The sequence below is a fragment of the Sus scrofa genome, chromosome 2 (genome assembly GCF_054392235.1).
Source record: "Sus scrofa isolate SSC_HxYL_T2T_F1_AM1 chromosome 2, Sscrofa_HxYL_maternal_Yorkshire_Landrace_v2.0, whole genome shotgun sequence".
NCBI lineage: Eukaryota > Metazoa > Chordata > Mammalia > Artiodactyla > Suidae > Sus > Sus scrofa.
The window spans coordinates 21,515,721-21,542,302 of NC_139384.1; the positions used below are offsets into that span (position 1 = coordinate 21,515,721).

The 26,582-nt window shown below is 53.2% G+C and overlaps 2 protein-coding genes across 2 annotated transcripts in view; both read right to left on the minus strand.

Moving 5' to 3' along the window:
• LOC100521486 (putative inactive 1-aminocyclopropane-1-carboxylate synthase-like protein 2) overlaps positions 1-26,582 on the minus strand; it is a 175,174-nt gene that overhangs the window by 109,187 nt on the left and 39,405 nt on the right. The gene's annotated exons all lie outside the window — the stretch shown is intronic.
• Positions 9,943-11,203, minus strand: C2H11orf96 (chromosome 2 C11orf96 homolog). The gene is given in 1 exon segment (NM_001435423.1): positions 9,943-11,203. A coding segment is annotated over 1 exon segment (372 nt). The 5' UTR covers positions 10,939-11,203; the 3' UTR covers positions 9,943-10,566.

Genomic DNA, 26,582 nt, shown 5'->3' on the forward strand with positions numbered 1-26,582 from the left:
TTCCTATCTCAAGAACCACTGTCCTTCACTGGCTGAAGTCCAGTGACTTGAAAATTGTTGTTTCCTACATATTTTCTCTGACTTTTTTTTTTTTTTTGTGCTATTTCAGGCTGTAAGTTTAACCCAGTACCTGTTGCTCCATCTTGGCTGAGAGTCTTCCAATGCTTTTGCTTATGAGAAGGAGGAGGAGTGGAGGTAGCATCATCTGTGTGATTTGCGTATCATCTGCATAATATGAAACACACAAAAATAGCCAACACCCCTATCTCCAAGTCTCTGGTTATCTCTTTATGAGAAACACATAGCAGATCTAGCAAGAGAAACCAAGGATTCCCCATCAAGGCTACAGGATCATTTTACCCAGGCTACTGAGCCCGGTTTGTGCTTGTTTTCAATTATCTGAAGACTGTTTGCTTAGATAGCCAATTAACTGCCTGGTGCCTCCTCTTTCCTGTCTCTGCAGAGGGCTGACTCAGCATCATTATCAAACCTGGCAGAATATCATTCCAAAGATACTCTATGCATATATGACCTTTTAGCTTCCCTAATAAACACACTACTCTTCATCTTGCTTCTTTTATATAAAAATGTATGTTAAGGGCTTTCCCCTATCAGTGCATAACTTCTTTATTTTTAATTGCTGCATACTATTCCATTCTTAACAGATATACCACAATTTACTTAACTCTATTGCTAATAGTTTCCAGGCCCTTCATGATGCAAAACCTGCTACAAAGAATCACTCTATAAATAAGGCAAGAATTAAAAAGAAAATTAAAAAAAAAAGGTATCGTGTGGCAGCCAGGCTCAAAGATGGTAACTGATAATCCTTTTCTGCTGGGATTCACACGTAATCTGTCCCACACAGAATCTGTCCCACACAGAATCTGGGGAAAGCCAGATAGCAAGTCACAAGGACACTCAAGCTGCCCTCTAGAAAGAACTACATGGAGAATAATTGAGACCCCTGGCCAATGGAAGTGCCAATTTACCAGCAATGTGAGTCTGCCATCTTGGGGGCTCCAGCCCTAATCAAGCCTTCATATGGCTACAACCTCAGCTAATGTGAAACTCAAAGTGACTCCAAGTCAGAACCAGCTAGCCATGGTGCTCCCAAACACCGACCAGAAAATTTATGAAAGCTATTAAATAATTATTGTTGTCTTATGCCACCAAGTTTGAAGGTATTAGTTCTGCAACAATACAGATTTTGTTAACTGGATGTAGGTACAACCATAACAAAAACCTAAACATTTTGGAATAGCTTTGGGGCCAGGTAGCAGACAGAAGCTGGAAGGACATTATAGACAGTAAAAATGTAAAGTTTATGTTAGAAGAAGCTATATTTCAGAATAGTCATGGACTGGTGACTTCCATGTTCTTTTCATTTTCCTTCTTTTGGAACAGAAGTGTCTGTATCAGTTATCCTGTGCTTATACTACTATTGTATGTTGGGTGTGTGAGGGACAGATAATTTGTCCCTGCAGTTCACAGGTCTTCAGATCAAGAGGAACAATGGGGGTGGGGAACATACCTGAAGGATTGCACCCGATAAGCCTCATTGAACTTAGAAATAATTTAGACAAGGAGATTCATGGACTTTGAGCTTATACAGTAATGGAATAAAGGAGAGCTCCCAGGTGAAGTCTCTTTGTTTGCCAGCCCCAGTCTTCATGCTGGGAAGCTGATGTGATGCTGGTGCTGTGGCAGCCATCTTGTAACCAATGAGGGAAAAAAAGACATTGTCAAGGATGACAGAGAACATGGTTAGAATTTGGGTCCCCTTTTTTCCCCAAGCCTTACTCATCTTTATTGTCTGGTTTCTGACACTTGGCTCCCCCTCCCCTCCCCCCCGGCCACCACACTCTGGAAATGGAGAGAGGGTGGCTAAGCTCCTGGTGGCTTTCTGATCCTCAGACTCATTAAGGGTCTGGTTGTATTTCCTATCCATGGGATGCTCTTTGAATCTGGGTCTTTGATGGCATCACTAAGCCACTCAACCCTCCTTCAGATGTTTTTCTATGAGTAATAACTATTGTTTTTGTGCTTTGAGCCATGCCACTCTGCACTACATTTTTGAAGCCAAATGTAACCTCAGTGACTCAGAGCAAAGCCAGAGTCAGTATTTAATCCCCAACTTCAAGGTGAGAGCTTGTTCTCCATCCTGAACTGCTTTACAAATATGTCTGTGTGTGTGTGTGCACATGCACGTGCGTTCACACCGCCATTGGGCTTCTTTAGGCCTAGAGACCATGCCTCCCGCAGCACTCAGGGCAGGGCTCAGCAAGTCCTGGTCCCACATATGGGTTAATCACTGATGGTCCAAAGCATATCCAGAGTCCCTGGCAGCTTTCTATGGGGTTACATTTTACAGCGGACCACAAGAACAGCTAACCAATAAACCTCAGAACACATAGAACCACCAATAAAATGGGTTTTATGGGGCATGAATCTGGGAGTAGCAAGCTCATGGGGCCTGGCTTCTTCTGGAATATCAGGTTCAGGGCAAAGGGGAGCTCTGTTAGAATCCTCCCCACAAGATCAGAGGGAAGGGCAGAGGTTTCCTAAAGGCCAACCAACTGGTCCAGAACAGCCCTTGGTGGGGACAGACGCAGGGCTGTGAGGCAATGGCACATTGGCCGGGGTCCCTGCCTGCAGTGGGTTGGCTCTCAGGCTGTTATTTTGGGTTTGGCATGAATTATTCAGCACAGACACAGCCCAGCCCAGAGTTTTTGGGACTCTCCCCAAGGCTGGGAAGGAAGAGCAGGGAAAAGGCACTGTCCTCTGGGAGAAGACTCTGTCCCTCTGCGCCTCCGTCTCCCCCTCAGTATAGGATGGGATTGCAAGTCTGTCTCTGTGCACACGGCCTGCCTGCCTGTTCCCCCAGGGCCAGGATTCTAAGGCCCTAAGGTGCTCGGGGTCTTTTATAAACTTCAGCAATTAAAGCCGGGAGGGGTCTCAAGGAAAGGTGGGAAGTGATTGGCTCAAGACCACAGGACAAGGGGCAGCGCTGGGGCGAGTGTCTTATGTGTCCAGGTCCTGAGCCACTTTCATCTTCACCACCCTCCGCTGCTGTAGCACGTGATGGGGGGAGGGAGTGTCTGACACGTCTGCCCCAGTCGGAGGGACGGGACATTTTCGTGCTATGGCAAAGCCCGCTGTGGTCAGGCTGGTGGGAAGCGCCCCTTGCTCTGCTGTGGCCTGAGGGAAAGGACTCGCACAAAGAGACCCAGCAGGAAGGTGGTGAGTTCATCTTGAGTCCACACTCCACCTCCCCACAACTGGAGGGCCCCAGGCCCCCAGAACGCCTTCACACTTGGTCAAAGGCAGGCCACACGGATGCCCCACATTTGTCTTTGGGGACCCACACGAGCCATGCGCCTGAGGCCTTAGGCTTAGCGTGGCATGCTCCCCTCACGTGCTTGGTCCAGAGAACTCGGCACGTGGCCCTGCGCATCCCAAAGGAGGGAGACTGCAGCCTGGCCCTGGGCCCAGGAAGACACAGAGAACGGATTTCATTGGGCTCTTAGCAGTCTCCACTGGGGTCGACCTGACTGGCTACCAGAGTCCCCTGCCATCCTCCTTCCCACAGCAGAACACACGCTCGCCCTCTCCGAGCATGTCCGCCCCCGACTCTGGTTACCCTTCCAGATCACAGCGCAGGAGACCTGCGGGAAAGGAAGTCCTCTCCAGAGCCCCTTACGGATCCTCACGGTTCAGTTTGGTGACATAAACTGCAAGACAAGTCACGTGCCACTCCCCCACCGCCCCAGGCACACCCCCCTCCCCATTCCTGAAGCAACAGTGGACAAGGACAGGAAAACCACAGCACACACTCCCACGTGGAAAAGGGAAGAATGGAAACACTCGGAAGTCACTGGTGCACAGAGGTGGGCAAATCCTGCTGGCACGAACCGTGAGGACAGAGGATGCTCATCTGGCCAACCTGCTTCTGGAAGATTCGGTTTCCCCATCATCCTCTGTGGCTACATCGGAAGCAGGTGTTAAATAGTCTGGCCTCCTTGAGGGTTTCTCTGGGGCCCAAACAATCCTAATCACGGCCAATTCCTACTTGCCTTGGCAGTTTCCCTTCAGAAGCGTCTGGTCGTGTTCTTCTAGCTAGTTCTAGGAGCCAAGAATCCTGCAAAGATGTTGTCTCAGCATAATCCTGAGGCCTGTTTTATTTCATTGTTTCCTGCCCTGGCCCAGCCCGCACTTTAATTTGGGCTGCGTCCGGGTCGGGGGGCGGGGGGAGTGGAAATTCTCCCACAGTGAGTTTGAGTGGAAAGATGATACCCGAGTCTAACCAGTGCTCCAGGGCTGGATCCTGGGCTGGGCTTCCTGGGTGGTCTTGGTGAAAGGCTCTGAGCCACAGCAGCTGATCTCCTTCTGCATAGGTTACAGAGAGGGGAGGGTCTCACCTCTGTGAGGCCCCCTGTTTCTAGATACTCTCTATTTCTTCCCATCGCTCAGGTCTTTCTTACAATAATTTGCTAAAAGCCACAGAGAGCAGCCAATGTACACTAACATTCTGGCTCTTTCCAATCCCTTCTTCTAGGATGATAGGCTCAGCCATGATCAGTCTTCCAAAGTCTCATAAAAATCGTTTACTAAATACTCTTCCAAAGTATAACAAGGGCCTCTAGCTTTCCAGCCTGTAATATTTATACCCTCCTCACATCCAGCAGAATCATTAAGTCAATGCCTTGTCCGGGAGGGGTTTTGCTAGGACAGTGCCCCACTGCTGGCAGTCATTTTTGTTTATTCAGGGCAACGGAAGCCTGCTGTGCTGGAGACCCAGTAATGATTTAGTGGCTGGAAAGAGACAGAAGTGTGTTTCTTTCATGTGTAATAGTCCACGGTGATTCTAGATCAGCAGGCTGCTGGGTTCCACAAGGTCATTCGGGGGACAGGGGTCCTTCCATCATGTTTCTCTGCCATCCCCTATGCCCTTGGCCTTGTCAGCTTGATCACTGGGGGGCAGGCACAGCCATGTTCCCACTTGGGGGAAGGGGACAGAGAGCATGGGGCATGGGGGAGAGGAGGGTACATTCTAAGGCTGAGGCCTGGGAGAAACACACTTACTTTCCCAATGCATGCCCCTGGCCAAAACTTAACACACAGAGATCTAAGTACAAGAGCATCTGGAACACAGAGTCTGGCTGTGCGCCCTGGAGGAGGGCAAAATCCGCGTTGGTAGACAATTAGCGGTCTCCACGGTGGGCCTGGGAGCTGAATGGGCACGTGGCCATTGTGCAAGTCTCGTGGACTTGGGGGTCAGCTGAGATGACTGTCCGCGAGGGAGCCCCTCACCCTCTCACCCCGTGTACACACACAGCCCACAGCGGATGATTCCGCATCTAGGGCGCAGGACCAGAGGACTCTCCCAACACATATTTGCTTGCTAAATGTTGTCATTCCCCTATAATTCTTCCTAAAATGATGTTCGCCATCCTCCTCTGGGCCGTGGGGGCCTGAGGGAGATGCAGGGCAGCGGCACGGACCTGCCAGGAAATGGAAGGATGTGCCAGCCCTGGTTCTCTGAGAAGCAGACACCAAGGTAGGAGTAAGTGTGCACGGATTTCATTAGGAGGCATGCCAGTGTGAAATGAAATAGAGACAGGGCCAGCAGGCTGCCAAAGTGACAGTGACCGGGAGAGAAGGAGAGAGGGTGTCTGTGAAGGGCCTTGCGTCTGAGAAAGCTTCAGCAGAGCCATCAGAAATCTCTCCGCCCAAGTCCACCCACAAAGAAATCTTGTGTCTCCCAAGAACAACTCTGCCTTAGAATCCCAGCCGCGTACACCTTTGTTGGTGGGGAGCAGACTGGGCGGGGGCACAGCTGCTGTCAAAGAAGGGGATGGATTGCAAAGCCAGAGTCACTCTATCCCGGTCAGGTACACCCCCTGGAGCCAGAGCCTGGCAAGGCCCACTCTCATCGCTTCCCCAGAGGGACATAGGAAGAAGATGGGAATCATATTCTGGAAAGAACACGGGCTTTGGGATAGACGAGAAAAGAAGCGTTGCAACCCAGTTCACTGGTGAATAGTTGTGTGGCATCGGGCAAGAAACTTAACCCCTCTGATCGTCAGTTTTCTCTTCTGTAAAATGCCTGCGAAATATTCTCAGGATGAAAGTGGAGTGTGCTCACTAAGTGGTGGTTTTTATTCTCTCCTCATCTGGCAGAGCCCAGGGGGCCTAGGGGCTACCCCAAATGTGCTCCCTGAGGGAGGACTCCCAAGTTCACACTGACCCTGATTCCCTGGGATCACAGACAACTCTTCCCTCTCAGCCCCCCTCCACGCAGACCCAGCACAGGCACGCAGCAGACTGCAGAGGCCAACTTTGCTTTCAAATGAGTCCAAGAAACGCCCTGATACATATCTCCCCCAGGGCCAAGGTGAAATGTTTAGAAGAGGCTGCCTGCCGGTCAGGGCTGGGACGGCAACACACTACCTCCTCTGGGCTCCGGCTTGTTTGAAAACTCAACACCTGGGCTGGGGCTGTGGGCTAAGGCCCAGGTGGGGAAGGGAAGGAAGGAGGCGTCTCCTTGGACAAGCTTGTAAATCCAGACAGTGGCGGCAATAAAGCCAGACGGCGGGGCAGGCTTCCACCCACCCCAGCTCACAGCCGGCTCTAGGCTCCCAGAGAGGCGCTCTCACTCCATCTTCTCTCTTGCTTCCAGTGCCCATTCTCCGGAGCACTTTCCATCTCGCCTTTCCTCCCCACTACTCTCGTGCGCCCCTTCCTCTCCCCCCACCTCTCTCTCTATCTCCCCCCAGCCCCCTTCTCTCTCCCTCCAAGGGTGAACCTTATTCTACTTAGACTCCTGACATTCCCAGGCTCCCTCTCTCTATTTCCCCATCTCTCTATGTCTCTGAGTTTCCCTGTCTTCCCGAGGGCCTCATTACTTCCATCTTTCTGTTTCTCATGCTCTCTTGCTCCCTTGCTCCCTGCCCATGTCTCTCTCTCTCTCTCTCCTCCTCTCCCACTCTTTGGCCTCCCAGTCTGCCCTGGCCCAGCTCAGCCGCCTCCTTGGAGCTGCCTGCTGCCTTGGATTGACTTCAAGCCCCAGAGAGGAGCTGAGCCCCAGAAGTTCTACGGGGCCCTGGGAGGAGCTCCTCCTTCTTCCTCTGTGCACAGCACAGATGTTCGGAACCACAAAGTGTCCAGTGCAGTGCAAGGGCCACAGCACACGAGACCCAGGCTGCTGCCTCTAAGGCTGCAGCATTGCAATCTCCCTCTCCCCTTCCCAGATTCTCTCTGTGTCACTTCAATCTTAAGAACTAACTGCCAGTTACAGGCAAAACTATGCACCGAGGACAAATAGGACCTCACTTTCATACCAAAGGGTGGAAAATTGGCTTAATTAAATGTGGAGAATCTATTCAATAGAATTTTATAAAAATCGTGATGTAGATCGATACATACTCATATTAAATATAAACCCAAATAAGAAAAAGAGCAGCTTAAAAATAGCATTTAGAACATAGACTCATTTTGTAAATAACATATGCATACATATGTAAATATACAGATACATACACATACATAATATAGGCATCACCTCAAAAATTTGGATGTATTTATCTCGGGTGGTAGGAGGAGGAGTGACTTGTTTTTACTATAATGAACAAATATTTCCTGGGTAATAAAACATTAGAATAATTTTAAAACCAACCAGGACGTAGGTGAAATGAGTATCAATCTTCCTCACTGCCCCCTTACTCATTTATTTCATTTATTTTTTTTTTTTGTCTTTTTAGGGCCACACCCATACCTGTGGCATATGGGGGTTCCCAGGCTAGGGGTCGAACTGGAGCTGTAGCTACTGGCCTACGCCACAGCAACTCGAGACCCAAGCCACATCTGTGACCTACAATATAGCTCACAGCAACGCCAGATCCTTAACCCACTGAGTGAGGCCAGGGATCAAACCCGGTCCTAATGGATACTAGTCGGGTTGGTTGACCACTGAGCCAGGACAGGAACTCCAGCCCCTTACTCATTTTAAACCAACACATTTTGGGGGAGGAAGCACCCACTGGGTGCTAGGCTCTGCCAGCAGCTCGGCAGGAATTGGAGTGATCAGATGTGGTCCCCACAACAACCCCAGATACTGGCCAGGGTGACTCAAGAAGATCCTTCAGGAAGCCTGCAGCTGGGGTAGGGGCTAAGGCAGGGGTCTGGAGAAGGAGGCTCTCCAGCCGGAAGAAGGGTACTGGCAGAGGCACATGCCTAGAGGGGGATGCCTAGCCAGGATCTCCGATCAGAAGTGTGAACCCATGGGAAGGCTTGGGGCACCTGTCTCTTGAAGAGTTGAAACAGGAACTACTGCTAAAGATGTAAGATAAGATGAGGTGGGGGGACAGAATGAGGGAAGAAAATGGGGAGGGTGCTCAGGGAGGTAGTTCTGCGCTTCAGCCACCCTCCTCCCACCCCAAGAAGCTCAAACCAGCCTAGCCGTGGCCGCTGCAGAGAGTGGCATGAAAGCATCAACACAAAGCTGCCTCACTGGGCTGAGGCCTTTGCAGTTAAGTGTCTTGGTCATGTGCACAATGGAACTGACTGCCACTGGGCAGTGTGTGGGTCAGTGTGTTCCCATGGGCCAGACAGCACCAAAGGCGACAGTCCCCAAGACGTTGAGAGCTCAGTGAGCAAGCAGGGAGAACATATTTTTAGACCTGGTGTGTTCTATTGTTTCTTTGTTTCCTTTCCTCTGCCTTCAGGTTTTCTGCAGAACTCAGCGCTACAAGAGCGGCGGTATGAAGAGTAAAAAGCAGTTCAGATGCCCCGCGGGCTGGACTGAGCTGAGCACCAGCCCTCACCACCACCAGGGGGCACCCGAGCAGAGACACACGGCTACCTACAGAAGGAAGAGTAGGAAGAGCATCCACCCTCTCCGTGTCTCTCTGAACAAGTCCGCAGAAAGACCGGCCCTAGTGGCTCAACTCTGGAGTGATCCGGAAGGGGTGGGCTGGGGAGGAGGCCCCAAGTGTGCGGATCGGCCTTCCTCAACCGAATGTTGTTTATTACCCTGATCGCCTCCTGCTGCCAGGCTGCCAACCCAGAGGATTTAGGGTATAGATTAGGGATGAGGGCAGCTTCTGGAAAGCAGTGGAGAAAGAGTCGTGTGACCGAAGGAGCACTGGACGCGGAGTCAGGAGAGCTGGCTGCCCAGCCCTACACTTCATGTGACCTTTCCCTCGCTGCAAGGTTTGTTTACTCATCTGTAAACAAAGGCGGGGGCTGGGGGGATCTCCGTGGTATCCGAGTGCCCTTCAGGTTCTGACCAAAGACAGATTCCTTGCGGAACCTTAAAAAGGGCAAAAGGAAAGAACTGGAGAAAAGAACCAAAGAACAGAAACAGTCGCTGTTTGCTCCCCACCGCGCTGGGGCGCCGGCCACTACGCTGAGTCAGAGGGGACAGCAGGGGGGCCCTCACCTAAAAGAGACTTTGAGTGCACACTCTCTCTCGGGCTCCCAGCTCTCCCTCGGATCCCCCCCCCCACACACACACATATTCCCGCCCGGGTCTCGCATTGCTGGCGCGGGCATTCCCCACTCTCCACCTGGAAAGGGCATGGGGTGAGCGAGGTCTTCTGCAGTGGGTACAGGGCGACGATCCCGACCAGGGTCTCCCTGAGAGGTCAAATGCACCCAGGCAGGCGCTTTCCATCCTCACATCACCAACCTTCGCCTCCATCCACCCCATCCTGGACAAAGTGGGGAACAGACCCAAGAGGTGGGAGCGCTCTGGGCCCGGTGTATTCAGTCGGGGAGGCGGGTAATGGACCCATGCACCCAAGACGCGACCTCGTTCTGGTGACGTTTTCTACACCCGGGGATTCCTGGCCCCCCATTCCAGCTAATCTTCCCCAATCCTCCCCCTGTCTTGAGAGCCTGAACCCCCAAGGTTCAAGAAGTCAAGAGCCTTGAGAAATGCACTGTGCAAATATATTGACTTTATTTGTCTCCGTTCGGGAGCCTCACAGACATATCAGGTAAAAAGATCGTTAAATAAACGCCGTCAGCCATCGCAATGCAAAAATAAATATCAATCCTTCGGCCACAGCAGCAACTGAGCTGCGCTCCAAGTCCCATCGGCCGAGCCTAACAATTACAAAAGTGTTCAGCGAGAGTGTGTCGGCGTGAGTGTGAACGGGAGTGCGCTGGGGGGCACGGTGGAGCGGTGTGCAAAGTCGGAGTTGCAAACCATCGGACAAGGGCGTGGAGCTGCTCTCCGAGAAGCCCTGGTGACCCGGGGCGACTCGGCGCGGGCGCGTCCCCGCACACACTCACAGCAGAGTTCGTACTGGAAGGAGTTTAAAAATAAACATTTACAAGGGCAAAGAAAGCGGCCCCCCTCCCTGTCGCCCGAGGGTGAGCGCGGCGCGGCGCGAGGCGCCCCAACCAGTTCGCAGCCGGGCGAAGGTCCAAGTGCTCGAGGGGCGCTGGTTCCCGGTCTTCCTGGGCCCCGGGGTGGCGGGCGCAGGCCCTCTCCGGGTTCGAACGCCGGTCGCCGGCGGGCCTCCGAGGCGCGTGTGTCCCGGCTGCGGGCGGCGCCCCTCACAGGGCCGAGTCGGAGTCGCTAGAGTCCAGGCTGTTCCTCAGTTTGCAGCTGGTGAGTTGCTCCCGCTGCAGCGACAGGCTCTGCGTGCTGCGGCGCAGGCACTCCAGGCTCTGCAGGAACGACTTCTTGGCCTTCTCCTCCTCCATGGGGGACACTCCCTCCTCCTCCACCTCCTGGATCTCGTCGAAGGTCACCGGCTGCGTCTTGAAGCGGGACTGGCGCGGCCGCCGCAGCCGACCCTTGCCCTTGGACAGCTTGGCGGGCCGCACGGGCTGCGGGAACTCGTCGGCCAGGCACACGAAGTGCGGCATCACCGCCTGGTAGCTGGAGCAGATGCCCATCAGCTCGCTGGGCTTGGCGGCCGCCATGGCGCTGCCCGTGTCTTCGGGGCCGGGCGGCGGGGCGCCGGGGCTCTCCAGGGGCGGCCGCTGCGCCGGGGCCCCCCGGGAGGCAGCAGCCTGGGGCTCGCCGGGCGGGGGATCCAAATCTGCTGTGGGGTGGCGGCGGCCCTCGCGGGCCCGGGTCGGCGCTCCTCGGGAGGGCGGGCAGGCGGGCCCGTCGTGGGGAACGGGGCTCTGGGGGATGCTGCTCCGCTGCGCTCCGAGGCGCTCGCCGCCGCTGCTGTCGCCGTCTGCCCCGCGGCGGCCCGGCCCACCGCTTATATAGCCGGCTCCTGCCCACACGGCTGCGAGCTCGGATGACAGCGAATGCCATTTAAAGCGTGTGCGCCCCGCGCCCTTCCGCCTGACGTCGCCCCGCCACGCTGGGAAAGTAGCGGCCCTTTCCCCAGCGCCGCCCGCCAACCCGGCTCCGGAAGGCGGGCCCCGCCCGCGGGGGTTCCGGGAGCATCCAAGGCCCCGAAGCACGCGGCTGTGCAGGGGCGGGCGGCCCAGGTGCAGGGTCTTGTCCTGGGCCTCCCCCAAGCCTGGAGGAAACGTGGTAGTCGCGGGGACGCAGGTCCCCCTCTCCAGCCTCCTAATCCCAGAGGCACACAATCAAGACGCTTGGTTATGCTGCGGAGGGTTCTGCGCTGCGCGCGGAGCGGGGGCAGCTCCCAGTCTCCTTGCTGCAGGGAGAGCCATGCCACCTGGCTCTCCAAAACTGAGTCTGGAGGAAGGGCTGGATTTCTTCTCTGGACTCATGCCAGCACTCCCAGACACATACACACACACACACACACACACACACACAAATACAAACACACTGGATTATTCCATTCCACTTCGCTTCCCTAATTGTCTTCTCTATGTTTGTCTCCTCACTACTTGCACCCTCCAAGTCCCTTGAGCACCCACATTCATGCTCAAAGAATGACACTTAGATATGGGACTAACAACAACAACAATAATGATAAGTAACCATCTGGAGAGCATTACTCCAAGCCAGGCAGTGAGCTTTGCTTTACATATATTATCCTACTTAATCTTCCTAACAGCCCTGCGAGGTAATTGGTAGTCTCCCAGTTTTACATATGAGAGAACGGAGGCACAGAGAGGAGAAGCAATTCGTCCACTAGAGGCTGATGGCACCAAGGGGGCTCAACCCCAGGGGCTGAGAGCCACCAATGCTGAGTCCTGCTAAGGGCTGAGAGCCACCAATGCCCCCAAGGCTTCTCAGAGCAGATCCTCTGCCTGGGTTTCCCACATTCCCAAGAGGAAACCATAAATAAGCATTGCTCTGACATGTGGGCCTGGGGTGCTAGCATCCAGCAAGGCTCATGGGAAGGCTGGGAAAGGAGGAAATCAATGGAAATTGGCCGCCATTCCTTCCATAGCCATCCGACAAAGACTTATTGAGAACATACTAAGTACTGGTTCAGGAGGGTCCCTGCCTTTGGGAAAGTTACAGTCCAGGGAAGGGAGCAGAGCAGACACTAAACACCTAAACAAGAAATGAGCTGTGGGTGGTGATAGGGATGCAGATGGAGAGATGCTGGGGGATGGCGCACAAAAGGCTCTTCGGAATGGGTGATATTTAAGGTGTCCTCAGAAGGACAATAATAGCACTACTAAGTGCTTAACAGATGCCATGCTTTGAGTACTGTTTATGCATTAACTCGTTTAATGTGCTCATTATTTTGTTTAATCCTCTCAGCAACTCCAGGTAACAAGTATTTTTATTATTTATTTATTTATTTTGGTCTTTTTAGGGCTGCACCTGTGGCATGTGGCGGTTCCCAGGCTAGGGATCAAATCAGGGCTGTAGCTTCCAGCCTACACCACAGCCACAGCAACGCGGGATCTGAGCCACATCTGCGACCTACACCACAGCTTGCAGCAATGCTGGATCCTTAACCTACTGAGCGAGGCCAAGGATGGAACCTGTGTCCTCATGGATGCTAGTCAGATTCATTTCTGCTGAGCCATGACGGGAACTCCTATTATGCTCATTTACAGATAGGAAAGCGAAGGCACAGAGAAGCTAAGCAACTTCCCCCAAGGTCACACAGTTAGTTAATAGCAGAGCTGAGATTCAAACCCAGACGACTTAGTTCCTAAGGCCTCTTGTTTATCCATTATGCTGAAGCCCTTTGCCCTGTGGAGGACAAAGAAGGAACCAGTGTGTGACAACTGGGAGGAGAGTGTTTAGGGCAGAGGGAACGTGGTGCAAGGGCATAGAGGCAGGAGGAAGCCTGGCTTATTCCAGGAAGAGCAAGAAGACCTATGTGGCTAAAGCAGAGAGGGCAAGGGGCACAAGAAGTAAGACAGTCACGGAGGCCTCGATGGCCATGTTAAGGAGGTAGCATTTTATCCTAAGGGCAATGGTACAGCACTGGAGGGTTCTGTGCTCAGGCGCTACATGTTCCATTTTATGTTTGGAAAAGCTCACTCTGGTTGCCATGCGGGGAGTAACGGGAAAGGGGTTGGGGGAAGAAGCAGGGAGCCCACCTATGACCCCCAGATACAAGACATTGAAGACATGGATTAGAGTGAAGAAAACAGAGAGGTAGGGAAACGGTCAGATTTGGGATCTTTCTGAAAATTGAATTGAGAGGACTTGCTGATGGATTCAATTGGGGGGGCAGTGTTGGGGGGAAGGGGTGAAAATCCAGGTTGACATATTTGTATTTGGCCTGAGCAAATGTTAGATGGTGGTGCCATTGATTGATAGGGGAATGTTGTGGGGAAGAGAAGGTTGGGGAGGGAAGAGTCATTGTGGGGTCTGCAAGTTATCCATCCAAATCCACTAGGCACCAAGGCCTAAAATGATCATATCGGAACTGCATTATGTGAAGGAAAAATTAATTCCTATAATCCTAAGGCCACTGTATTTTAGAGTTCCTTTCAACAGCATCTTAGCAAAACTCTGATGTAGAAATTGGGACCAGGAATGGGAAGCTGCCATGTACAAAACCCCTAAAATGTGTGGCACTGGCTTAGCCAACAGGTGGTGAGCAACATGGAAACAAATATTGGAGAATGGAAAACCAGTGACTCTTGTTATGCTGTGGCAAAACATCTATTAAAAATGTTATCTGGGAGTTCCCATCCTGGTGCAGTGTTAAGAAATCTGAGTAGGAACCATGAGGTTGCGGGTTCCATCCCTGGCCTCACTCAGTGGGTTAAGGATCCGGCGTTGCCATGAGCTGTGGTGTGGATTGCAGACACAGCTCAGATCTGATGTTGCTGTGGCTGTAGCTCCAATTCAACCCCTAGCCTGGGAACCTCCATATGCCACGGGTGCGGCCCTGAAAAGCACAAAATAAAAAAAATAAAAAATAAAAATAAAAAACGAAAAAGAAAACATTACCTGAGATCATTAGGAAGGCAGACCACATGCCTACTTGAGCCTCTAATTCTAGAAAAATGCTTGGAAAGAGCGAAAAACATTTGCCTGTGTTGGCGGCTGGATGCTGACATTGGGAAGATATTACAGGAAAGAGATTGGCTAGTTTGCAAGAAGAGATGGAGAGAAAAGGAGAACCTATAGAAAAGTCACTGTCCTCAGGGTTGGAGAGACCAACTGGTTTTGTCCAAAGTGCAGATTAGACCATCGTGGCTCAGAGCCTTTCTCCAAGCCTGTCTATTAGGCCAAACAAATGGATCACCCTTGTGGCAAAATATTCTATTAGGGGGTGTTGCTTTGTCATCCAAGTCTATTATTTCAGATGTCTTTAGGGTAACTTTCACTTAAAATGAGAGAGAAAGATGGGTTGGGCAACACAGACAGACTTAAAAACTCTATCAAGAAACGAATTTGGGGTGTGGTTACTGCATATGGAACGGACCAGAAGTAAAAAGACCCAAAGCCTACTACGTTTCTGAAGGAATTGTTATTACCAACAAAACTGCAAGGCTGGACTTTAAAAGCCCATGACCGTCCCTAAACAAACTCATGAGAGGACCGACGTTCAACCCCTGTTGGGTGGTAGTGGAGAGACACAGACGAGAAGGAACTTCCCAAGGCCAAAGCCCAGGGCCGGGGAGACACAGGACCAGGGGCCTTCCCACCAGGGCGGGAAGTCCTCTCTGTTCTAGAGGGTGGATGAGGGTAGAATTTGGCCAGCTGGGCCCACTTCCCAGCTTCTTGCGGTGGGGCCACGGGTCTAAGCCCTCAGCCGTGGAATGTGAACAGAAGTCAAACGCTCTGGTCTCACTTGCTTAAGAGGAAACGTCTGTCCAAAACTTCCATTTCCTCTCCTTACACTGGCTGGAAGAGTGATGACCAGAGAGGCCCTGGAGACCTTGTGTTGGAGAGAGCATTGCTGCCATCAGTCTGAGCCCTTAAATGACCCCCCGCAACAGAGCTCTCCACCAACCTGAAACTCTGAGCTATTTTGTGTGAGAACCATCAGCCAAATATTTTTACTCTAATCTGGGTCTCTATTACACTGACTCAGACTGTCCTAACCAAAAGAATCACTTGACACCCGGGTGGAGAGGTCCAGAGGGACACCGGGCCTTAGAGGAGAAGAGGCGGTTTGGAAGTCATGAGGGTGTAGACAGGGCAGTGGGTCAAGCACCACCTTCCAGACAGACAAGAGGGGGACCAGCCAACACTGGGAGGAGGAGGGAGCCAGTCAAGGACTCAGAGAAGCAACGTCCAGCAGGGTGAGAGGGACACCAGGAGGGGGGTGATGGGTAGGGGAGTTCAGAGGTGAGTCCTAGCCTGGCTCCGCCCGAACCTGCTGGGAGGCCTGGGCCAAGCGTTTGTTTCCCTACCCTGTGGAGTCTCAGCTCCAGGGCTGTCCTCCTCAGGGCAGCCTGGACGCCCTCTTCAGGGCTCCCCCTCGGTCACTCTGGAGCGCTCTCTGCAAGGCCTTCTCCTGTGTTTTGTGCCTGTCAGTGTGGTCTGCTCTTCCCGCACGGGCTGGGGTGCCTCCCCTGGCCACCCTGGGACACAGGTGGCCCTTCTTCTCAGCAGGCCTGTCGCCCTGGGACTGCAGAGGAGGACCACAGAGTGTCATCTGTTGAACACCTACTATGGGTCAATGGTGCTCTGCACGTGCCTCACTGAAATCATCCTCACGGCATCCTTTGAGGGGGATCGTACTATCACCCCATTTTACAGATGAGGACTGAGGGGGCTGTGGAGCTTATCAGGACCACTCTTGGCACTAAGCGCTGAAGCTGGCACTCAAACCGGGTCTGCCTGACCCAAATCAGTGCTTGCTGCTGGCAAAAAACTTCATCTCATCATCCTTTTGATGTGACAGGAGCAGCACTGGATAGAGGTCAGATGCCCAGTTTGCAGCATCAACTCCATCATCCACGTACCCTGTGGTTGGAATCCATTGCTTCCCACCTCTGAGTCTCAGTTTCCCCATCTATGAAGTGAGGAGGCTAGACTCTGATTTGCTGGGGACCCCTTCAGTCCAATATGCTAGAATCCTCAGAAAGATGTGCAGACGACAGGACCCATTTGCAGGAAGAAGATGCTTCCTCTTGGGCCAGAGAATGGCAAGCAGCCCGGCTAAGGCTGTGGGGGAAGGCTCGCCTCCACGGAGGGGGTGCTGGGGGAGCAGATGGGGCAGGAAGATGGCAGCAGCCCGGGAAGGGGCTTGTGCCATCATCTCCTCCACCATCCTCACCCACACTTTGGCTCTGGGGCACAGCCAGGGTTTAAAAATAGCAACCACCATTTCATCAGCTACTACAGGGCTTTGTTTCCAGGGGAGCCTGTGGTACCCTGGCCGGGGTCAGAAAGGAACTGAGATGCTGAGTCCATCCTGGGATGCAGAGAGGCAGTGAGCCTCCGAGGAGTCACAGCAAGGTGGGAAGAACCAGGTTGGGGTGGTTCTGGTCACAGGTCCTTCTCTGCTTCCTAAGAAGAGGGCCGGACCCCTTCCTGTGGCTGCTTTGCTGCCCCAGCACAGACCTACTGCCAGCTAGAAGACTGGGTCAGCTGGCTGTGCCCCCATGCTCACCCAGAAGTTCCCAGAGTGGATCTCAGGACTCTTGAGTGCTGAACGAGGTCATGGTTATTCCAGATGTTGCTGTTTGGGTCAGTCTGTACTTTGGGTGTATTTGGCTCAGCTATCATTTGCCTGTGTGCATGTGTGTGCGCGTGTGCATGTGTGTGTGTGTGTGTACATGTACATGAATCCAGGTGTGCAGAGATGGAATGCAATGTGAATGTGGCGTAGGGGGTGGGGAGGAGTCAGCTGTGGCAGACAAGTGACAGGGCCTTTCCCAGTGGTCCTGCCTTCTGGCCCCACCCTCACCTCCTGCTGCTGCCCACTCTAGCCCCTAGCGGGCCCTGCACACAAAGCGCATGGCCTCAGCATCCTACCAACTGCTTCTGCCTCACTCAGAATTAGCACTTGGTCTGGAACGATTGTGAGCATAAAAGTGTTTTGATGATTTTGCTGGAGGGTTGCCATGACAATCCCCAACAAGCTCTGAGAGGGTGTCCGTGTGTGCACGGGAGGGAGGGAGGGAGGGGGAGAGAGCCTGAGAGACACCGAGAGGAGGGGAGAGGGTCCAGGGAGGTCCCCTGTGATATCGCCAAGTCAGATCTGCAGCCTCCAGTGCCCCCGCTCCAGTGGCCCCATTCATGTCATGATGAGCTCACTGTCTAATCTGGGCCTCACTGTACACAGCACAACAGAATACCAGCTGCTGGCAGGCAGGCTGCCAGAGCTGGCATGGCAGGGCTGTTCCCACCGGGGGAGGCACCTTGACACCCCCCACTCCCAGGATGAGCTCCAGCAAACACCAGGCTGGAGTGGGGGGCAGGGAGATTCTTGGGGACTCAGAGGGAGGTGGAGCCCAGAGGAAACCCCCCCCCCCAAGAATCCTGCCCAGGCTATGGGCCTGGCTATGCTGATGTGAGTACTGGATGCACATTTCCCTGCCAAGGGCTAGCTCCCTGGCACAGCTTTGGCAGCCCAGGGTCTGTGGCTCAATCCTTCCCACATGATTGTTTTTATAGGACTGAGTGTCCCTCTCCTGGGCCCAGTGGCCTGAGAATCACTACATGGATAAGGATAAAATCCCACACAATCGGTGGCCCTTGAGCTTTGCTATTACCTTCCCCTCCATGACCTCGGAAAAGCATGGGTTTCTTTGCTATCTTTTGAGCTGAGACCAGAGAGGCTCACAGAGGCTCAGAGAGGGGAGGGAACTAGACCAAGGTCACACAGCAAGCAGCAAGGCACTGGCAGAATAAGAATGGAAGCCAGTCCTGAACATTTTTTTTTCTTCTTTTTAGGACCGTACCTGCAACATATGGAAGTTCCCAGGCTAGGGGTCGAATCAGAGCTGCAGCTGCTGACCTACACCACAGCCACAACAAAGCCAGATTGGAGATGCATCTGCAACCTACACTGCAGCTTTCGCCAACACCGGATCCTTAACCCACTGAGCAAGGCCAGGGATCAAACCCGCATCCTCATGGATACTAGTCGGGTTCTTAACCCACTGACTCCACCAGTCCTGAACTTTGGTCCAGCCTCACTGCCCTCTGCAAGGACAGGTTCTCTGGAACGGTTCTCTCTGGTGCTGGCCCTCACATGTAGGCTGGAAAACTGAGGCCCAACGACATGCCCCAGCTGGTATGGATAAGGCAGCGCTTGTAACCTCAGATCCTGAGAAATTTCACAGTCTCTACTGAACCACGAGCCAGCCCCATGTGTTCCTTAAAGCAACCCACAGGAACTTATTTATGTTCCAAGGTTAAAGCGCCTCTGCCTGGGAAGGAGATCTTCTGGTTATTAGCAAAACAGAGCGAGGGCAGCAGGAGCCGGCCAGGAACACAGAGGCAAGGGGGCAGAGGCTTTCCGAGGCAGTGCCAAGACCCCGCTGCAGCAGGCAGCCTTGCGAAGGGCTTTGCTGTTGGAGCTGTGACTTTGGGCGAGTCACCTCGGCTATCAGAGCCCTGCTGCCTACAGCATTCAAGTGCCAATGGGCACAGGAGCCCTGGGAGGAACAGCTTTCCATGTTCTGGGAGCAGCTGCCCAGGAACAGCAGTCCCTGAAGACAGAGGCGCCCACGTGCCTGTCCCCAGCTTGGCTCAGACCCAGAATCATCTGGATCTGAGCCAATATATGGATCTGTCAATAATTACCATCACAGTGGGGGTGGGGAGGTAGCAAAAGGGAAGTGCTGTGGGCTCTGAAGACAACCCATAAAGATGACGTTCACACAGCCTTGGTAAGGGGTTAACAGCACGAGAAGAGGCAAACGGCACATCCAGACTGCCTGCTTGGATACCCTGGATTTAGTGTTTGCTAGAAACTCCTTCTCACTACCCGGTGAATGTGGAGGCCTTGTGCCTGCCCTGTCCTTCTCCCGGGGTGGCAGTTATGAGGATCAAACCAGATTCTTTTATGAGAGCATACTGGGGCAAAACGTGCCCTGCAGGAGGGTCAATTTCTAAATGGAGTCCAAAAAAATCAGGTTGAAATGATGCCCTGTCGTTGTGGCCTGTTGAGCGCCTGGCCTTGAGCTGGCACACACCAGCATCCTTGTGAAAAGCCACTGTCCCCCTCTGGGGCCCCGGGGAGTCCATTCTCCATGGTCCCTTCGTGTCTCCCTCCTCAGACACTGTCTCAGGCTGCCCAGCAGACACAAGGTACAGGCCACACCCCAGTCTCTGCACATTTGGGGCACGTTGGGGTGGAAGGGGTCACTCCCAGAACAGCCCACTTAAAGCAGCTTCTCCTCAACGTTGCCCCCCCCCTGCCCCGCACCCAATAACGGGCCCGTGGAAGGCATCTCCCCCTTCCTTCTACGAGGTGACAACAGCAGCCATTTCTCTAGCTGTCACAAGGACACCCAAGGGGATGGGATTTAAAGGAATGAGTTTTCCCAAGCATCTGCCTCAGGCCAGGCACCAACACAAAGCACTCTGTACCTCTCACCCTCAAGTTTATCCTCCTAGACAGGGGTTACTCTCTCTAAACCCTAGTTGAGGATTCAGGCTCAGAGATGTTAGGGAACTTTCCCAAGGCCACACAGCCAGGCAGAGATGGAACTGAGATTTGCACCCAGGTTTGTCATTGCCCAAGCTCATCTCATCATCCATAAGCAGCTTCCACGATGGTGACTCCTGGACCAGCCCGGTTCAGTGTGAGGAGGGACGGGGTGAAGAGGCTGGGCCTGGAGAAGAGTCTGGAATTCCAATGAGAAGCCAGGCTCCACTTCAACTAGAGAGAAGACGGGTGTCCTCTGGCCCAGGCAGGAGTCAGGGGTGGGGGGGTGGCAAGAGGAGTGGGGATTACATCCGACCCACTCCTTGTCCCGTGGGGAAGGCGGGAGAAGGCACAGGGGCCCCTCCCCACCCACGGACGCCAGGCACTCGAGGCAGAGCAGAGAGCGCCCAGCAGAGAGTGGACAGGCCAGGACCTCCCAGGAGGTGGGAAGGCACTGGGAGCAGCTTCGGTCTGGTCTCCCTCCCGAGCTGAAATTACCGTTTGAAGATACCAAGAAGAAAACCACAAAGGCTTGGCTGATGGGGGTCATGAGGCCAGAGGAAATGGACTAGAACTGCAGGCTGCCAGAGCAGGAAGGAACCTTCCACATGAGCTGGGTCAGCGTTCAGAGCAAGGGGCAGGACTCGTTAGGGGGCCACCACATCAGGTAGGGGGCCACGACCGGTGTTTTTTTAAGGATGCACAGCAGAAAACCCCAGAGAAGACACACGTGATGAAGACACATGCTTTATGTCATGAAGCTTCAGTGTTAGTAAAATGTGGGGGGAGGCAAACTTTTTTTTTTAATTACCATGAATTGTGGACAAAACTGCTACAAAAAACATTAAATGTGTTCAGCCTCTGCATTCCGCAGATAGGAAAACCAGGGGCCAGAGACAGGACTCTGTCCTGATGCTGGAACCCCACGGCCCCAGTGCCCAGGGGCTGCCTGTCCGAGGCCTGACTGCATACTCACCTTTTAACCTGGGACACGGGTCACTCTGCGTTGCTCCCAGGTGAGAGCGGAAAGAATCTAGGGCTTTGTAGGGGCTTTGGATGGGAGTGTTGGGACAAACATTCTCCTTTCTCTGGCTCTTCCCTGGCCCCCCTTCCCTCCTCCCAACCCTGCTGTGGGGACACCCCAGAATCTGGTCCCTTCCCACACTTCTTCCCATCCGCCTCTGCAAAGGCCCCTGTACACCTGCCTTTCCGGTCTCTCTTGGCCATGCCGGGCCCTCTCTCCCCCAAGGCGTTGTTCTTGATGGGTCTACATGGCAGCCACTCTATCTCCATCGCAGTGAGGTCTGCCCCGAGCCCGCCGGTTGGGGGACTTGCCTTCCCATTGCATTATTTGATGGTAACAGCTACTCATAACCGAGACAGAGCCATACTGTCACACTCAATTCTTACAGCCCCGTTTCATAGGGGTAGAAACGCAGGCTAAGAGATTTGCCAACGGTCACGCAGCAGGGAGTGGAGGAGTGGGCTCTAGAACCGGGTCCACATGGCATCGGAATGGACACGTGGACACTTGCCCACCTGGCAGATCCCTGGCAGCCTTTCCTCCAAAGGATCCTGGATGGGGCAGGATGACAGCGTGGGGGAGGGGCCAGCATCTCCTACCTTAGTGGCAACGAGGAAGGCACACAGCAGGCAGTTGTGGGAGGGCAGAATACTGGCAATGCTCCCCGGAGTGCCCTGACCCCCTTCTCTGAGAGGGGAGCTTGGGAGAAGGGAGTGGGTTGGGGGATGGGGAATCCCTTCCCTGCCCACTTTCAGGTCTGCCTGCCCACAGAGAGTGTGCGTGCTGCTCGGCTCCTGGGTCCCCCGCCTGGGAGGGAGGGTACCAGGAAGGGCCACTGCCTCTGCTCTCCACGAGCAGGTGCAGCGGGCCTGACAGTGACTCTCCTGGCAGCTGGCTGTTTCCTTGAACAGGGTGCCCCGAGGCCCAGGCTTGCTGAGCGAGTATCAGGAGCCTGACTGTGGTCATGGATGGAAGCCAAGGTCTCCCATCCAGCTCTGTCAAATATTTTGACCTCACAGCTGAGTCCTGTGTCTGTTTTTCTTTTGCTTCAGTGCTCACGGCAAGAAGGGGTGTTCCGGCACCAGGAAACCCATCTTTTTTCCTCACCACTCCCGGAGGACCCTACCAGGCCACACACGCAGGTCTCTCTGCCTGGGCTCCCGTCCTGGTCTCCACTGGTCTCCCCACCTCTAGTCCTACCCCCTCCTTCCCTCCTAAGTTTTCCTAAGTTTCAGCCCTCAGAAGCTCCCCAGCACCAGAGCCCTCTGCCTCCCAGATCAGGACTCCCGAGCCTGATCTGGGCTCATCTTCCTCTCACCATCTCTTCTCCAGCGCAACACTCCCGACACAAGCCCTGGACACAAACCACCTAGGGCTCCACTGCTCAGGAGCCATCGGGCTGTCACTTCAGGGTCCCCCTCCTGATTCTCCAAGAGCCTCCTGCACCATGCGGTCTTCCCTGACCACCACTGCCAGTGCTGTCCCATGTCCCTCCAAGGCCTGTAGCCTCACTGTCAGGACCCCTTGATATGGAGGTTCCTCAAGTGTGTGTCTTGTCTTCTCAATGAATGACTCAGAACAGAACAGTGCCAGCACTGGCTAAGATGTACTGAGTGCTGGCTTCCTCCATGCTGGGCATGGGACAGCCTCTCCTTCAAGGAGAGGAGATTTCTAGAACACCGGCCTGGCTCATTATTGGCATACGACACTCAAGGCCTTAAAAATATGTAGAGCCTTCTGAATCTGGGCCAGGACCCCACTTTCAGGAATGCATTATAACAATCATACATGTGCACAACGGTTTAGCCACGTGATGGCTGCATAAGTGGAGGGGGCACTGTTTCAATTTCATCAATTGGAAAATGGGGATAAAAATAGTGCCTAGTCCATGGGCTCTTGTGTGGATTCATAAATCATGAGTTAACATACGTAAAGCACTTAACACAGTGCCTGGTGCCATTTCCGCCTCTATAAAAATATTAATTACCTGTTCTTTTATTTTTTGAATGCGGTCTGACTGAGACTAAATTCTGGACTCTTAGCTATACCACCAACCCTGCTTCCCACCATCCACATCCACTCTCATGATTTCCAAAGTCAACAGAATGGTTACTAATAACAAAAAACAACTCCAAGCGCATCAACCATTGAATTATCCAACACAATAAGACTGGTTACATAATGATACAACTCTATACAATTCTATGCAGACACTCAACATCACCTTAGGGAACAACAACTAATTTCATACACCAATCAAAAAAACAAGTAGCAAAAAGGCTACAAGATGATGAGTTCAGTGTGAAGTTGCTTTTATTTTTTTAACTGTATAAATGTGTAGGAAAAAAATTCACTGCAAAATGTGAAGAGTTGTCATCTCTGGTATAAAGTTACGAATGATTTTCCTTTTTCCTTTCATCTTTCTTTTAAATTTCTTGCAAAGAACACCTGATCCTTTTGTAGTTAGGAATAAAAACTAATTTTGAGGAAGAAAATCAAAGCCATGCTGGTTTACTTCTATCTGCTATAGGAGAGAATCGTGCCTTTCTTTTATATGGTCCCTCTGCATCTAACACACAATTTCTGGACATAAAAGCCCTGGTCTTCAGCAGAATCCCAGCCTGGAAATCTTGTTTACTCTTCCAGGCCATGGCGTTCTGTACAGAATCTAGAAACGGCCTGCAGGGACAAGAAAACAACGCAACGGGCAGGGGTGCGTCACTCTGGTCTGTGACCCGCTGACCCGGCTGGGAAACATCATGAACTGATCCCATGTGGGAATTGGCATGGAACCAGGCCAGGGCCGATGCATTAGGAGACCAATTACTTGGGGAGCATGTGGTCGGGCTGCCGAGAGTGACAGAACCTCGATGTGAGGCCACTTTGGCATCTGGGAGCACTCCTCAGCTTCGTCTAAAGCACTTCCCAGGAGACGCTTAAGTGCAGCTGGATCTTAATATGATCGGCCTTCTTGTGCACCATTTCCATTTGCCCTTCCTCCCTAAAGCCTCTGGGCCTCCCCTGGCTGATGCCAACAGAGGTGCGGGCACCCAGGGAGCCTGGCAAGGGGAAGGGCAGGGTCACAGGGCCATCTGTCAGCCACAGTGGGACTGCCCACCCAGCCTGAGGGTCAGAGTTGGAGCTTGCAGGGCACACGTAATGTGCTACTTAAAACAATTCTACTGCTAAGCACGTTACCATCAGGCATGTCACATTCATCCTCTTGACCCTCACAAGACCTTGGAGAGGTGGCTGCTTCTGTGTCCATTTCACAACTGAAGAGACCGAGGATTGGGGACCAATGGATTGATGGGTCCAAAGTGACTCAGCCCAGAAGGGCAGGTGGGATTCAAGCCCAGGTCAGCCTGGCTCAAGCTGAGGCTCGAGCCACCAGGGCTCTGTCTGCAGTAAGTCTGACAGATGTGGAGGCTGGGGCAGCGGGGGTGTCAAAGCTCTTTCCTAACTCCATCCTTGCAGGCAGCTCTATGACTATAAGGGGCGTACAGTCCCCCTTGCGAAGAGCAATCAATCTGAGCCAGTCTTGCCTGAAGCTGTCCAGCTGGCTTCCCTGAGCAGTTGGTGCTGAGCTCAGCTTGTACTCTTTCTGGCAGGAGGATGCTACCTCAAGCCACCTGGCTGGTATGGCCAGGAGACTGTCAATACCACTCCTTGAAGGGCTGCCTCAACAGGCACTGTGACCTTCTGGGGCTGTCTGTGCCAGTGGTTCCCTCTTGTCACCAGGTTCTGCTTTTAGCTTCAGATCTCAGAAGAGGTCACAGAACATAAGAGTGGTGGAAAGAACACTGGTCTAGTACTTGTTATGGGTGCTCAAGCTGGTTCTGCCTCGTTCCCTGGGTGGCCCTCAGATGAGCATGTAATTCCCCAGGGCCTCAGTTTTCTTATCTGTTCAATGGGGAGAGCAGTTCCTAACCTACACCCTCACAGGACTTTCAGAAACAACAGGCAAGGCGTGTGCAAGAGTCTGCCAGCTCTGCTCCCTGGTGCCCTCCCAGCCCCCAGGCAGACTGGGGCCAGGGGAGGGTGGTGACAGGGAAGCCTCTAGACTAATTGTCCTGTCTCCTTCACACAAGGCGAACAGAAGCTAACAGCTAACATCAGAGAGAGGGTGCAGGGAAGAAATCCGTGGCTAATTCCCTTGATACATTTGCAGAGAAAATATTCCAGAAAAGTTTTCTCTAACCAACAAGGGCATGAGTAGACCCTTGAATACAGCCTGATTACCTGGGGCCAGAGTTTGGGAGGCCCCCATGGCCGCTCTCATCCACCCATCCCACAAGCATTCCTTAGGCAGGGAGCATACAGCCCTCAACTCAGAATCGCTTTTAGGAGGGTGCGGGCTCCCTTTCATTCACGTGCAGATAAGGGGGGGCAGGGTGCGGGGAGGGACCCAGTAGCAGAGTCCGGTGCGCCTCCATTCTGTCTCTGGTGCCAGAGGCTGCTCAGGCAGACTCGCGCTCGCCTTCTCAGGGGCATCTGGAGCATCACAGGCGCTGCGCACGGCAGGCAGGCGCTTGTCACAGCGCTCGCCCACGCCCTTCCTGCAGTGGGAGGCTAATTGCAACCTGATCACGCGGCCCTTGAGAGCCCCGTGCCTGGCCCACCACTTCCTCCTGCCTCCCGCCCCATGGGGAAAAGCTTCCAAGCTCCCAGGCAAGGACCTGAGGCTTTGCCAGTGGGTGAAGGGGCCGAGAACACAGAGTCCCTCCAACCCCAGGAGACTCTGTTTACAGCCCTCCGCACCATCCACTGCCCGGGGCTGGGGCCAGAGGAGGCCCAGAGACCACATAAATGCCTGCTGTCCAGGAACCATGCAGGAGCTTCCCCACCGGACACCGGATCTCAGGATCTGATCTATCTGGCTCAGTTTCCGCATCTGCTTAAAAAACCAACCAAGCACCTCACAGGACTGCTTTTAGGAATAAATCAGATTATGAACATAATAGGGTTGGTAAACACTCTAAGCCTCTCCCTGGCTTTCCCTCCCTTTCAGAAACCTAGAACTTGTGTCCAGAGTTAAAAGCTAGTGGACTCAGACAGAGGCCAGGATCCTGCCTGAGCACGTCTATATTTGCAGAGGCCTCATGAGAACAGGGGCTCTCCCTGGGGTCCAGGGAGCTGATGTCACCATTACATGGAGGGCAAGTGACAACATAGAAACAACTGCAATGATAACCCTGGCACACACATCTCGGTCAGCACCAAGTTGGCTCATTTGAGAAAACAATCTTTTGGGTAATGTTGGCTACAAAAATACTATCTAATTTCTCCTGTTTTCCTACACGCCTCTCTGACACCGGCCCCCATGCCCAGCTGAAAGCTCAGCCCAGCGTGGGGCTCTGTTCACAGGCTGGGAAGGCTTTTCTAATTTGGCACAGCATTGCTAAGCCAGCTGGAAAAGGCACCATTAGCCTGTGTTTCACTCACATTAACAAACATCAAAATAAGTCCCCTGATGACCTCCAGACGTAGGTAGGAATCCTCGTATCAAGAATGGATTCCAGAAGCACGAAGCTGAGAGGGATCTTGCAAAGGGCTTCCTTGCCTGCAAAGAGAAGATGGGAGGGGGCGAGGGGACTGTTGTGGACTAGGTCCCTCTGAGCGAGCATGTGGGT